The following is a 12497-nucleotide window of genomic DNA, read 5'->3' as shown; positions in this document are numbered from 1 at the left end:
GATTAATACCAAGACCAGCCCCTAGTCTCCCAGTAGCTCACCTGCTTCGTGCTGCCCAGCACTCAGCCCTCCCTGGGACACAGCATCCTTCCACTCTTCCTGTCCCTTCCTTCTCCTCCCCATGCTTCCTCAGCGGGCTTTTAGTAGGAAAACAGTATGATTTAGTACCTCACGCTAACTGATCAATCACCGGTGGATAGGCTTAATCTCTCTTGCTACACCTTAGCACCAAATGCGTTATTCACTATAAGGAATGGCCCCTCCAACTACATTCCTCCCTCTCCCAAAGAATAGGGAACTGAGAAGTCACAGAAGTTCAGGAGAGGGCAGGGTTGGGCGGTCCAGTCTTTAGGGTTCTCCACATCCGACTCTAAACTCTGCTTTCTGCTCTGAAGCATCTTCATCACTGAGCAGAGGATGCTGTGCTGGGCCATCATTGCAGATCCAGCAACATCTCTCCTCCCTCCCCTCAGAAGGGGAGATACATACTGTTCCATAACCCTTTGCCGGTGGGAACCATTATGTTTCCCCAGGGGGAGGCAGCTGCCTGAGGTGTGGGAGGCGGGAGAGAAGCAGCAGCCATCCTTCACCTCTGGCAGGAGGGTGGACTTGGGGAGGGGGGTAGCTGTTTGTCTTGCACCGGCGGGGATGTGAGGCTGCAGCTCTTCCTTGGTGCTGTTGGCTTCTTGGCTTCCTGAGATTACCTCATTTCCCCAGAGACCTAAGGGCAGTTCCTTGACCTTCACTTTCCCAGCCTTTAGGAAGGGGAAGGTTGTGGAAGCACCTGCTCCCTCCCTGATTTCGGTTTTCCTGATGGAACTCTGGCTGATAGGGGCACTTTGGCAGACTTGCTTGTTCTCTGCTGTCCTCAGAGTGAGTTGTTAGTTTTCCCACCAAGAATGCAAACCAGTGATGACTCTGGATGTGCTCTAAATTTGTAATAAAGCACATTCCTTGGTATTTCCTAGTCGTTTTATACACTTCTTGAAATCTCCGACACCCCCTCCCGGAGAAACTCAAGAAAACAAAGGAAAGCACCATCACTGTCGTTAAATCTTTTCATTTATCAAAGCTGCTATTGTTGTTATTGTATCTTGCTTCATACCAGAATTGTGACAAAGGGCAATTAGTTTTAGAGAAAGTGAAGAAAGGTAGGAAGGTTGCTTTAATTTTTCCCAAACCTGGCTGGAGGGGAAATTCACACATCCTTCCAGTTTATGAAACAGGCGTCGGATCTTTATTAAACTGGCCAGCAGAAGAAGGTCGTCCCCGTTCAGGTGTCGGAGTGCTGGAATCTCTTTAGGGTTTGGTAGCTTTTCAGGAAAGAGAGAAGGGAAGCTCAGAGTCCAGGGTGGAAATGGTGACTGCTGAAGCAGGAGGTGGGAGGAGGCGAGAGGCGACACTAATCTGGGGCTGGATTCCCTCTTGAGTCTAATTATCTATAAATAGGGGCAGTGGTGTTAATTCTAGTCCGAACAGGAATGAGTTGAGGTGCTCTGGAGATATGAGAGACTACAGCAGGCCAGACCACATAGAAATGGGATACTTTCTTTCAAATGCTTACAATGTATTCAAGTCATTTACCGGCATCTGCTGGGGGAAGCACAGAGATGCTGCAGGCACCCCGTCCCTGGGACACGCCCAGTGCGGAGAGCGTGGTGGGTGCGGGCCTAGAGGCTGGGAAAGCCCTGAGCTGGGCTTTCCAGAAGGAGCCGGGATGACTAAGGCACCTTTCCTTCTAAAGCGCGCCCCAATCTCCAGGAGGCCCTTCCACACGACCCTCCTTGCCCTCCACCCTCCCCACTTCCTTACGGCCTTGAGTGATTCAGGCTGATGCTGTCTCCTCGCAGCTGCGGGAAGGTCAAGTGTCTGTTAGGGCGGCCTCGCCTGAGGTGTTTCCCGGCTGCGGCTTCTGAGGCAGCGCAGGAGGGCTGCATAGCCTCGGCGTGGCGGGGCGGGGCGGGGCTTAATGCAAGCCCACCTACTACCTCCTGCAAAGCTGAGTGACCTCTTACCTGCCAGAGACGTGAGAACTGGCAGCATCTTCCTGCATTTTTATCCCTCCCCCCTTTGGAAGGGAGGAAGGAGGAAGGGAAGAAGGAGGGAGGGAGGGGGGAAGGAGGATGAGATGCCTGAGTAATGAGGATGGATCTCCATTTTTAGTTTTCCTTCGATCCCAATTCCCATAAAATGGCAGAAAACATTTTCAGAGAGTAAATCAATAGGAAATAGGAAAATTTTTTTTATCAGCAGGAATAATCTTAAGGAATTCCTGAAAATCAAGAAGCAGCTGGGACCACATCCGTAGAGAGATAAATGACCAGATGGAACCACTAATCCCAAACACACACGTTCTGAGGTCAAAGTCAACAGCAATGGGAGGAGGAGAGGCCTTGAGGTAAATATTGCCATGGTCCCCTGGCCTCCCCTTTGTGTTGAGCCGCGGTGCCCACAGGCTGAGGCTGGAAGCCTGGCGCTGGAGCTCGCCTTCCACCCCTCAGCAGCACATGCCACTCCTCCACAGTTAGCAGAAGGACACTTCGGTAAGGAGAACATGCAGGAAAACAGGGCTTCTCAATGAGAGACACCAGATTTACCTGTCAGAGATGCTAATATTCGGGGAAACAGACCTTAGAATATATATATACATATATATGTGTGTGTGTGTGTGTGTGTGTGTATGTGTGTGTATATAGTTAATATTTTCTGAGGGATTTGGGAGAATTGTCAAGGAAAATAACTAGAGGATTTGGAACTTAGTTCTATGCATATAGAAAAAAAGATACGTTAATTTTAGAATAACCATTAAAATATAACGTATTAAAAGATCAAGTCTGTTAGGTTGAGGAAAGCAACAAAAGTTAGATGTGTTTGCAGGGACACATCTAACTCAAAACTACATAAAAAGGTTGCAAATCAAAGGATGAAAAAAAGATGTATGAAGCTGGTGCAAACTAAAAGAAAGCAGGTGTAGCGATTTAACATCATATGAAGTAGCATTTAAGGCAAAGACCATTAAGAGGGAAACTGGGAATAATACATATTGATGACATTAAAATTTTTTGTCAAAATAGAAACAAAAACCCTCAGTGATATGCTGAGTCATGTAATGGGTACAGATGAAAGGCAAATAAGTGAGGTGGCCCAGGGGTGAAAAGTATAACTCACCATGAAGACTGTCAACACCTTTAATTTCCTAACCATAGAGCTTCAAGACAGATAAAGCAAAACCTGATAGAAATTGTAGGAAAAATGTACTAATTCAGTCATATTGGGAGACATTCATACATCTCTCAGAAATAAATGAACCATAATAAAAAGAAAAGGATATAGAGAGAAGTGTAAATAGAACATTTAGACATACACAGTTTTGTGCTAGTAAACCTTTTGGGGGGGTCAAATATACATGGAACAGTCCTAAGTTATGTCATCAACCACCAAGAAAATATCAGTACATTTTAAACAACAGGGAAAAAATGCAAGCCATATTCCTTGACCATTTAGAAGTTAATAAGAAAAAGATAGCAAATTTAAGAACTCTATTTGAAAATTCAATAACTACTGAGTTGAGGAAATCAGAATACAAATCATAAACCCTTTAGAGGTGAAAGAAAATGGGAGCCCTACATATTAGAACCTGTGGCATATATATATGCCCAAAGGGGCACTCAGAGGGCCAGGGTAGGGGTGGGGGTCGTGCGAGTTTACACGGGGTGGTCAGGAAAGGACTCCGAGAGCAGAAACCTGAGGGAAGTGCAGCAGCTATGTGCTAAATGGGGGAGGAATATTTTAAGTTGAGTGAATAGCGAGTGCAAAAGCCCTGTGGCAGCGACATGCCTGGTATTGTCTAGCAATAGCAAAAAGGCCAGGGTGGCTGAAACAGAGTGGGTAGGAAAAGAGGACTACAGAGGGAATGTTAATAGAAGGAAGTCCAGATCACATACAGTATTGCAGTTATAGGATCTTGGCTTTTACTCTGAGTAAGGTTAGAGGTCTCCAGTTTTGACCAGACTTTTGTTTTCAAAATATCACCTCCACTATTGTCTAGCAACAGCAAAAAGGCCAGGGTGGCTGAAACAGAGTGGGTAGGAAAAGAGGACTACAGAGGGAATGTTAATAGAAGGAAGTCCAGATCACATACAGTATTGCAGTTATAGGATCTTGGCTTTTACTCTGAGTAAGGTTAGAAGTCTCCAGTTTTGACCAGACTTTTTGTTTTCAAAATATCACCTCCACTATCATGGCAGAATTGACTTTGGGAAGACCGGAAGCAGGGAGACTTAGGAGGAGGCTACTGTAATAATTTAAACAAGAGATGGATTAGGTACATGAGGCAGATGAGGGTGGTGGTCTTGAAGGATGCCAGGAGTGTTAGAGTCTGGAGATGTGTTGGCGGTAGAGTTTATAGGACTTGCAGATGAAAGATGTGGGGTTGTGAAACAGAGAGGAGGGTAGCAACCCCGAAGTTTTGGGTCTGAGCAACTGAAAGAAAGCAGTTGCCATTTCCTAAGATGGAGAAGACCCAAGGTAGAGCACGCTTTCAAATGTCATTTTGCTCTGTGAAGTTTCTAATGCCCTTTAGACACCAGATGGAGATGGAGGGTTGGAATCAGATCTGCAAGTTTAGAGTTCCTGGGAGATCCACGTGGAGATAAATGGAGGGGTCATCAGCAAGCAGATGGTATTTCAGGACAGAAAACTGATGGGATCACCTAGGGAGTGAGTATAGCTAGAGAAAAGATGAGCCCAACGACAAGCCCTGGAGCCCCTCAATATTTAGAAAAAGGCGGGGGTGAAGAAAATAGGCAAAAATGAGGAGTAGCCCTTGAGGTAGAAGTAAAGTCAAGGGAGAGTAGGTCCTGGAAGCAAGGGAGGAAATTCTTCTAGGAGGAGGAAGTGAGCAACTGTGCCCAATGCCACTGAGAAGACATTAGATTCAACATAATTTAACTATAGTACATATGAAATATTACGTAGCAACAGAATAGACAAATATGCTTGGATATGTAGACATGAAAGGATCTGTAACACATGTTAAATGGAAAACAAAAACAAATAGAGCAAGCCTAATAATACAATCAGTGTAGTCTGATCCAATTTTTATTTTAAAAAGATGTATGTGAATAATTTATAAGTACGTAGGAAAGAGAAGTACACACCAAATTTTCAGTGGTGATTACCTTTGGGAAGAGAATTAGAATAGAAGAAAGGATGAAGGGGGGTATCTCATTTTTTTACTCTCTATATTTCTATATTATTTGAATCTTCAAATATGAGAATGTATCCACATATCACTTTTGGAATTTTAAAAAAATGAAAGGGTGTTCATGAGGATGATGAGAAAAGCAGTCATTTTTAACATCAAATTCTTTCTTTTGCACCAACTCTCTTTTCTGATTAAAATTCATTTCGAAGGAGGGAGGTGAGGAGAAAGAGAGCATTTTTGACATTTTTGGTAAAAATGCATATTTACCATGAATGTAATGAACCAAAAAAAGACTGTCTTGTAAATTTCTAACCAAGGAAGAGGCTTGTTTGCAGCCTGACAGCTGACTGCAGTAGCTAGACTGACTGGAAGTAGCTCAAATAGTGCTTAGCACATTGTAGACCCTTGCTCCATGTTGGCTGAATCTGAAGTCTCCTTTTTGTTTGGTGTTTATGAAATATCCCTGCCTGTGTGGAATCCTGTAGTCATATTTCCACTCGGTTAAACGTATAGACTTTTTAGAAGATGAAGATATCTTTGAAGTTTGGAACAATCTCTTCCTTGAATAATTGATGAAACAAGGTCCTCAGAGTTTAGGGGACTTATTCAAAGTCACATACTATATATGCTCTATATGTGACATAGATCTCTATTTATATCTTTCTCTACATGCCTATATATATTTCAGCTTTACTGAGGTATAACTGACAAACTCTACATCTCTACTGAGCTATCATTTGCTAAGTACTTAGTTCCAAGCACCATGCTAAGTACTTTGCATTCTCATTGAATCTTCACAGCAATCTGTAAGAGAGGAATCATTATCCCCATTTTGTAGAGGAGGGAACTGAAATTCAAGTTCAGCCACTTAGCTAAGTGGCAGAGCTGAGGTTTGAAACTACGTCTCTGTAACCCGAAGTCTGTGTTCTTAACCGTTGTGCAGCATTTCTGGTCACTGAGAGTGTACTCTGGGCCATGCCCCGGGCAGGATAAAGGAATCAGTAAGACAGATTCTGTCCTGCAGGAGCTCACCATCCAGTAGGAAAGACAGCCATGAAGGCAAGTAAGGCACATGGTTCAGCAAGTGCAGGGACAGAGGTGAGTACACGGACAACCCAGAGAAGGACATTTTCGACCCTGATTGGACAAAGGGCTAGGAGATCTGGGAAGTGTTTCCAAGGAGATGGGGCTCGTGCTGGGTCTTGAACATGGTCAGAACCCAGGTCTCCTGACTCAGCCAGGTGCTTTCTGCTAGAGCACAGAGAAAAGCAAACCCAATACAAAGTCCCAAAACCAAACCCCCAAAGCTGCACTACCTCAGTCAGAGAGTAAACACTCAGTAAATGTTATTTGGAATCAAGTCTGAACTAAAAGGAATTTCTGAGGAAGAAAAAAACAGTAAGGTTGTCTCAATTCCATACAAAACTTTCACTATATGTTTTTTCATTGAACTCCAAAATTCACAGTAGTGCACAGTGGATTACACACAACTATAATCTATCAGTAATAACACTAACAAACATTGCTTTACTCTTATTATTCTAAATGCTTTCAACTGTTTATAAAAATGTACCTACCTTCACTTTGGTTCCGACACTGATTCTTGCCTGTTGGCCCATTGCTAGAAAAGTGATTGAAATCTTGTCTTGTTCTAAGATGCGGATTCCAACATAACGGTTCAAAGCCAGAAAGACAGGTTTAAATGAAACGAAGGGTGAGGAAGTGACGGAACTTGACCAATTCCAAGCCCTTACTCTGTTGCCAGCTTGATCTGAACATTGACCGCCCAAGATATTGATGTATACCCTGGGCAGAAAGGAAATTAAAAATAAACAGTTACATTATAATTCAACCTTGAATTAGCCTGCTCACTTGCTAACCAAAGGGAATAGCAGTTTATACTAGCCAATAGCATATGAATAGTGGAAAACCTCAGGTAATCTTAGGAGCAATAATACTGTGACCGAATTCTATACTAGTTTGAAGTACTGGGTATGGTTTAAGATGTAGTAATAAACCAAAATGGGTCCAAAGGCTGGAACCGGGATGGTAAAGGGATCTGGAAAATGATGTGCTGGGGAGGATGAAGAGGGAGCACAGAAGGTTAGTTTGGATAAGAAGAAATACAGGAGAGCAGGCTCTACATGGAAGAGGGGAGAAGACTCGTACTTAGATTTTCCCTGTGTCAAAATGAAGATCAGTGAGTGTAAGTTCTGGGAAAGGCCAAATTGGCCTCAGTACAGAGACCTGTTTCCTAACAGTGCCCAGCAACTGGGGCCAGGAGTCCTTCTAGGAGGCCTCTCATCAGGGCCAGTGTGGGCAGGAGAGGCTCAGGGATCATCTCTGAGATCACTGTGGTTTAGAAGAGTTTGGTAATGGAGCAGAAGGGGGAACTGAGGCCAGCAGGGCCTCCCCAATCTCTTAGAGTTGTTAATGCCACATTTTACCACATTACCTACAGATGTAGCCCTGCACAATCTGAGATCTAGTGGCACTAGTGACTGCCGTCCTACTCTATGAGCTCCTTTGCATACCCTCTCACTTTCTTCCATCTGGGGTCACCATCTCTTTCTCCAGGAGAGAGGATAGGTAGAGTTCTGGGTACTTAGCTGGCTTAATTTGATAATAAATTATTTTTTTTAAACCAGATGAATTGGCCAGGAGGGCTCCCTAGAGTAAGATAACTCACATTGTATTTTCCCAGCTTTGATGAGTGGCAGTAATCTGATAACAAAAGTACAACTGAGAAATTGAGGTGATTATCTTTGTATCTGGGAGGAGGGAGATTTAGTTTTATCTTGGTACGTGGGTGAAAATAACATTTGGCTAAAATTATCTAGATAAATTGTTTATTTAATAAACTTTCTTTGAGTCTATGCCATGTACAGATAAATGTTATGTAGTGGCAAAGGTGCAGGGTGTGCCTTCAAGGGACTTCAGTCCCGCAGGGGAGGTGGGCTTGCTACACAAGAAGCAGCGAGAGGGGCTATGAGAGTGTCAAGGAGTCATGTCAGTGGGCCCAGGAGTTCAGTCGGTGGCTGGGAGGTCTTTACTGGTAAAGGGAGAAATCCTAGAAGCCAGTGAATATCTGGTGACAGTTGATATAGTGCCCCACCAGATGTGATGCAGAGCTGCTACTGAACCCCGAAGGATAAGCAGAAAGTCTTCAATAGACCTGGAGGTACTGGATTGACTACTGCTTTGAACTAAAAGTACAAATATCTCCCTGTGTCCTAACTTTCTCAAGTACTGGCAGAGTGTTCAAATTTCTGTCAATTATTGGCAGAGTGTCTCAAGATAAGATTGTTATACCTGTAAATAAGTTAAAGGGAGAGAATATCTCTTTCTGAAAAGCTTCAAAAGATTAAATTGTATTTGAAGTTAGAACCCAAATTTCACTTTCTCAGACTAAATGAAATAATATGAAATCACAGAGTGTGTAAGTTAGTAGATCGAAGGCATTAGGACCTTCATTTCTCTAGAGATTTTGTTTGTATATTATTGTTGGTTGTGGCTATGGGAAGCCTACTTGTTAGGGATATATCTCAAACAGTAACAACACAGTATGGCAGCTGTCCATTGCGAATTATTTCCATAGATGAAGCCAGGATAACATTATCAGGGCATAGCATCTAGAGAGACTGCCTGGGTTCATATCTCAGATCCCTAGGATGGCCATACAATTTATTTAGAGATGTTTTTCTAATATTAAAATTGTATAGTTTATATTTTCTTTCTGTTTATAGAAAAAAATATGATGAGCTTTGTTTTATGTAGTTGCCTGGGATTTTTCCACTAAGCAGCATATGGAATGACATAAATCAAAAATTTATCTGAGTTGAACATTACTATCTAAAGACCACTAATATAAATAAATCTTCTTAAAGCTATTTTTGTCCTTCTAGTTATAAGATGAATAAGATCTGGGGATCTAATGTATAGCATAGTGATCATAGTTAACACTGTATTATAAACTTGAAAGTTGCTAAGAGAGTATATCTTAAATGTTCTCAACACAAAAAAGAAATGGTAATTATGTGACATGTTGCCTGTGTTAGCTAATGCTATAGAGGTAATCATTTTGCACCATATAAGTGTATCAAATCGACACGCAGTACACTTTTAACTTACACAGTATATGTCAATTATATCTCAATAAAGTTGAAAAAATAAAAGGAAAAATAAAATTTCACAAAACCTGAGAAACAAAATGACAGCAGGAGGAACATAGAAGCCTACCAGACATTTCCGTTGGGATGATAGCAGGAACTTCGACCCGAAGAATCTAGCACTGCCAGGATTGCAGGGTTAGTGGGCATGTCTTCTTGGACTATGCAAGTGAAGCCATTTATCTTATTGGGCACTCGGATGATGGCTAGGTTTCCAGATGGGTAGCTGAGATCAGATAAGGTCATTTGAGTTATGCTAATGGTCTTCATACTGGGAATAAATTCAATTTATAAGAGAGCCCTTTGAAACTATAAAGCATTCTGAAAATGGGAGGGTTATTACAAGATAATTTCATGCTTTTTATGTGGATCAAAATATATTTATGAGACACAAAAATCCTCAACAAAAAATACCAGCAAATGGAATCTAGCAACATATTAAAAGGATTATGTACCACGACAAAGTGGAGTTTATCCCAGGAATGCAAGGTTGGTTTACCATCTAAAAATAAATTAATGAAACATACTATATTGATAGAATAAAGAGCAAAAAACAGATGATCATCTCAATAGATGAAGAAAAAGCATCTGACAAAATCCAGTACCTTTCATGGTAAATGATTCAATGAACTAGGAATAGAAGGGAGCCTCCTCAACCTGACAAAGAATATCTAACAAAACCCCAGAGCTAACATCATACTTAATGATTAAAGACTAGGTGTTTTCCCCCTAAGATCAGGAACTAAACAAAAATGTTCACTCTTTCCACTGCTGTTCAACCTCACGCTGGAGGTTCCAGTCAGGAAAATTTTGTGAAAGAAAAAGAAATGAAGACATTCAGATTGGAAATGGAAGAAGTAAAACTATCTCTATTTGCAGATAACATGTTCTTGTATATAGAAAATCCTAAGGAATCCACAAAATAATGTTACAACTAACAAAAGAGTTCAGTAGGGTTGTAGGCTAAAAGATCAATATATAAAAATAAGTTGTATTTCTATACACTAGCAGTGAACATTTTGAAAATGAAATTAAAATAATTCCACTTACAATAGCATCAAAAAGTATAAAATATACTGAGGATAATTCACTAACTGTTAATATTCAGTCCTATCTCAGCTGATCGGAAGTCCAGAGGTGAATTAAACACAAAATTGATTCTGAATCATTTTGAAAATCAGCCATAGCCTTCAAAGGAGTGAAAACGAATTAAAGCCAGGGCAGGAAATGATAACGAATGATACAAGCTGGGGAAGTTATTTAAAATTTTTTGATATAATTAAAACAAAAAACCTACACTCTTTCTCAAAGGGCCTAGGGAACTAAAACTTCATCACACTTCCTATGCCATGAAAGCCATTTTTCTGGTTTCTTAGTGGGGTTTGACTAAACATTTAGGCAACTATGACTAAAAATGACTTTCTCCTACAAAATGAGGCCCTTAGTTCACCAAAAGGTCCTTCTCATTTCATAGTTTCGTTTTACTTTCCTTGAGATATTAAATGGCCTTTGCGTCAAAATAGCAAATGGTCTGATCATCAGGCAGAATTCAAGTGATCAATAACTTGAACACTCAATAACTGAGTGTTCCATAAAATGGATATTGAATTTTTGTATTAAAAAATAACATGCTGCTCATGGATGTGTAAACTGGTACACATTTTCTGGGGGGCAAAATCTATTAAACCTTTAAAATGTCCATAATTTCTTACCCAGAATTTCTATCCCTAGGTATTTAATTCAAGGAAGTAAGTGATAAGTGTGCAGCGAGGTATGCACAAAGCTGTTCATGTAGCTGTTGTATAAAACAGCCAAAAATTGTAAAAACACCTTTGATTAGTGATAGGGGATAGATGAAAGGAATTACAGTACATCACTGTGATTCAATGCCATGTGCTTATAAAGATGGTGTTGTATCTCTATATTTATTGCATATTATATACTCATAACATTTATGAGTATTTATTGTATAATATTTATTGTATAATATTATGTAAAGGGTGCAAGTTACAAAATATAAATAGTTGAAGAATTAATTTTTAAAGAATTATATAATTACTCATAGGAAAAAAGTAAGGCAAGATGTATAAAAAGATGTTAACAGCTTTGCTCTGGATGGTAGAATTTGGTAATAACTATTTTTTCTTCATATTTTTCAATCTATTTTTTCTTTTTCTTTTTGTGAAGAAATAAAGCTAACGAAAATAAGTTGTTGAAAGAAAGGATACAATATTTGTGTTGTCCCGTCTGGAAATGAAGTCAGAAACTTGCTCCCATGTTTGTAGTGCTTTTCAAAGAGCTCATTTGTCATGATCTATACACCGTAGAAAACAAAAGCACAGTTACATGATGACAACAGACATCCTTTGCTTGCTAGACACTCACACAAACCATTTCTTAACTTAAATTTTTGATCCTGAATCAGCAACAGGGAACAATCCTTAGGAATCATTAAAGATTGTCCCTAACCCCTGCACATAACCTGATTAAACCTTTCTGGCAGGAATCTGACATTACTTATCTGAAGAGTGTTTTCTGTTTTTTTGTCTTTTTTAAAAAATTAAAAACAATTTTTATTCAATAGAACAAGATAGAAGAGAGTGCTCAGGCTTCAGTCAGAATGATATTTTAAGTAATCGTCATCATCATAACAGCAAACACTTTAAAAGAACTTATATGGTAGGTATTTTTTTAATTGAAGTATAGTTGATGTGCAATGTTATGTAAGTTTCAGGCGAACAACATAGTGAGTCACAATTTTTAAAGGTTATACTTCATTTATAGTTATTATAAAATATTGGCTATATTCTCTGTGCTGTACAATATATCCTTGTAGCTTATCTATCTTATACATAGCAGTTTGTACCTCTTAAACCCCTACCCCTATCTTGCCCCTCCCCACTTCCCTCTCCCCACTAGAAAATAGTAGTTTGTTCTCCATGTCTGTGGGTCTGTTTTCTTTTTTGTTATATTCATTAGTTTGTTTTCTTTTAGATTCTACATATAAATGATATAATGCAGTATTTGTCTTTCTCCGACTTATTTCACTTAGCCAAATACCCTCCATCCATGTTGTTGCAAATGGCAAAATTTCATTCTTTTTTATGGCTGAGTAGTATTCC

The 12497-nt window shown here is 40.3% G+C and overlaps 1 protein-coding gene across 1 annotated transcript in view; it reads right to left on the bottom strand.

The window, feature by feature from the left end:
• Positions 1-886: 886 nt before the first annotated feature.
• The window catches only part of ERICH6 (glutamate rich 6), a 34468-nt gene continuing 22857 nt past the window's right edge, over positions 887-12497 (bottom strand). Inside the window, exons 11-14 of the mRNA XM_029213746.1 lie at positions 11604-11689; positions 9446-9601; positions 6784-7012; positions 887-1313 (exon numbers count right to left, since the gene is read on the bottom strand). Of these exons, the coding sequence (XP_029069579.1) occupies positions 1050-1313; positions 6784-7012; positions 9446-9601; positions 11604-11689 (735 nt within the window). The 3' untranslated portion in view covers positions 887-1049. The remainder of the gene's footprint in view (positions 1314-6783; positions 7013-9445; positions 9602-11603; positions 11690-12497) is intronic.

Source organism: Monodon monoceros, unplaced genomic scaffold (genome assembly GCF_005190385.1).
Source record: "Monodon monoceros isolate NGI ecotype Baffin Bay Population unplaced genomic scaffold, NGI_Narwhal_1 Super_Scaffold_11, whole genome shotgun sequence".
NCBI lineage: Eukaryota > Metazoa > Chordata > Mammalia > Artiodactyla > Monodontidae > Monodon > Monodon monoceros.
The sequence above is the reverse complement of the archived record's forward strand: the minus strand, read 5'-3'. Positions and strand labels throughout refer to the sequence as shown.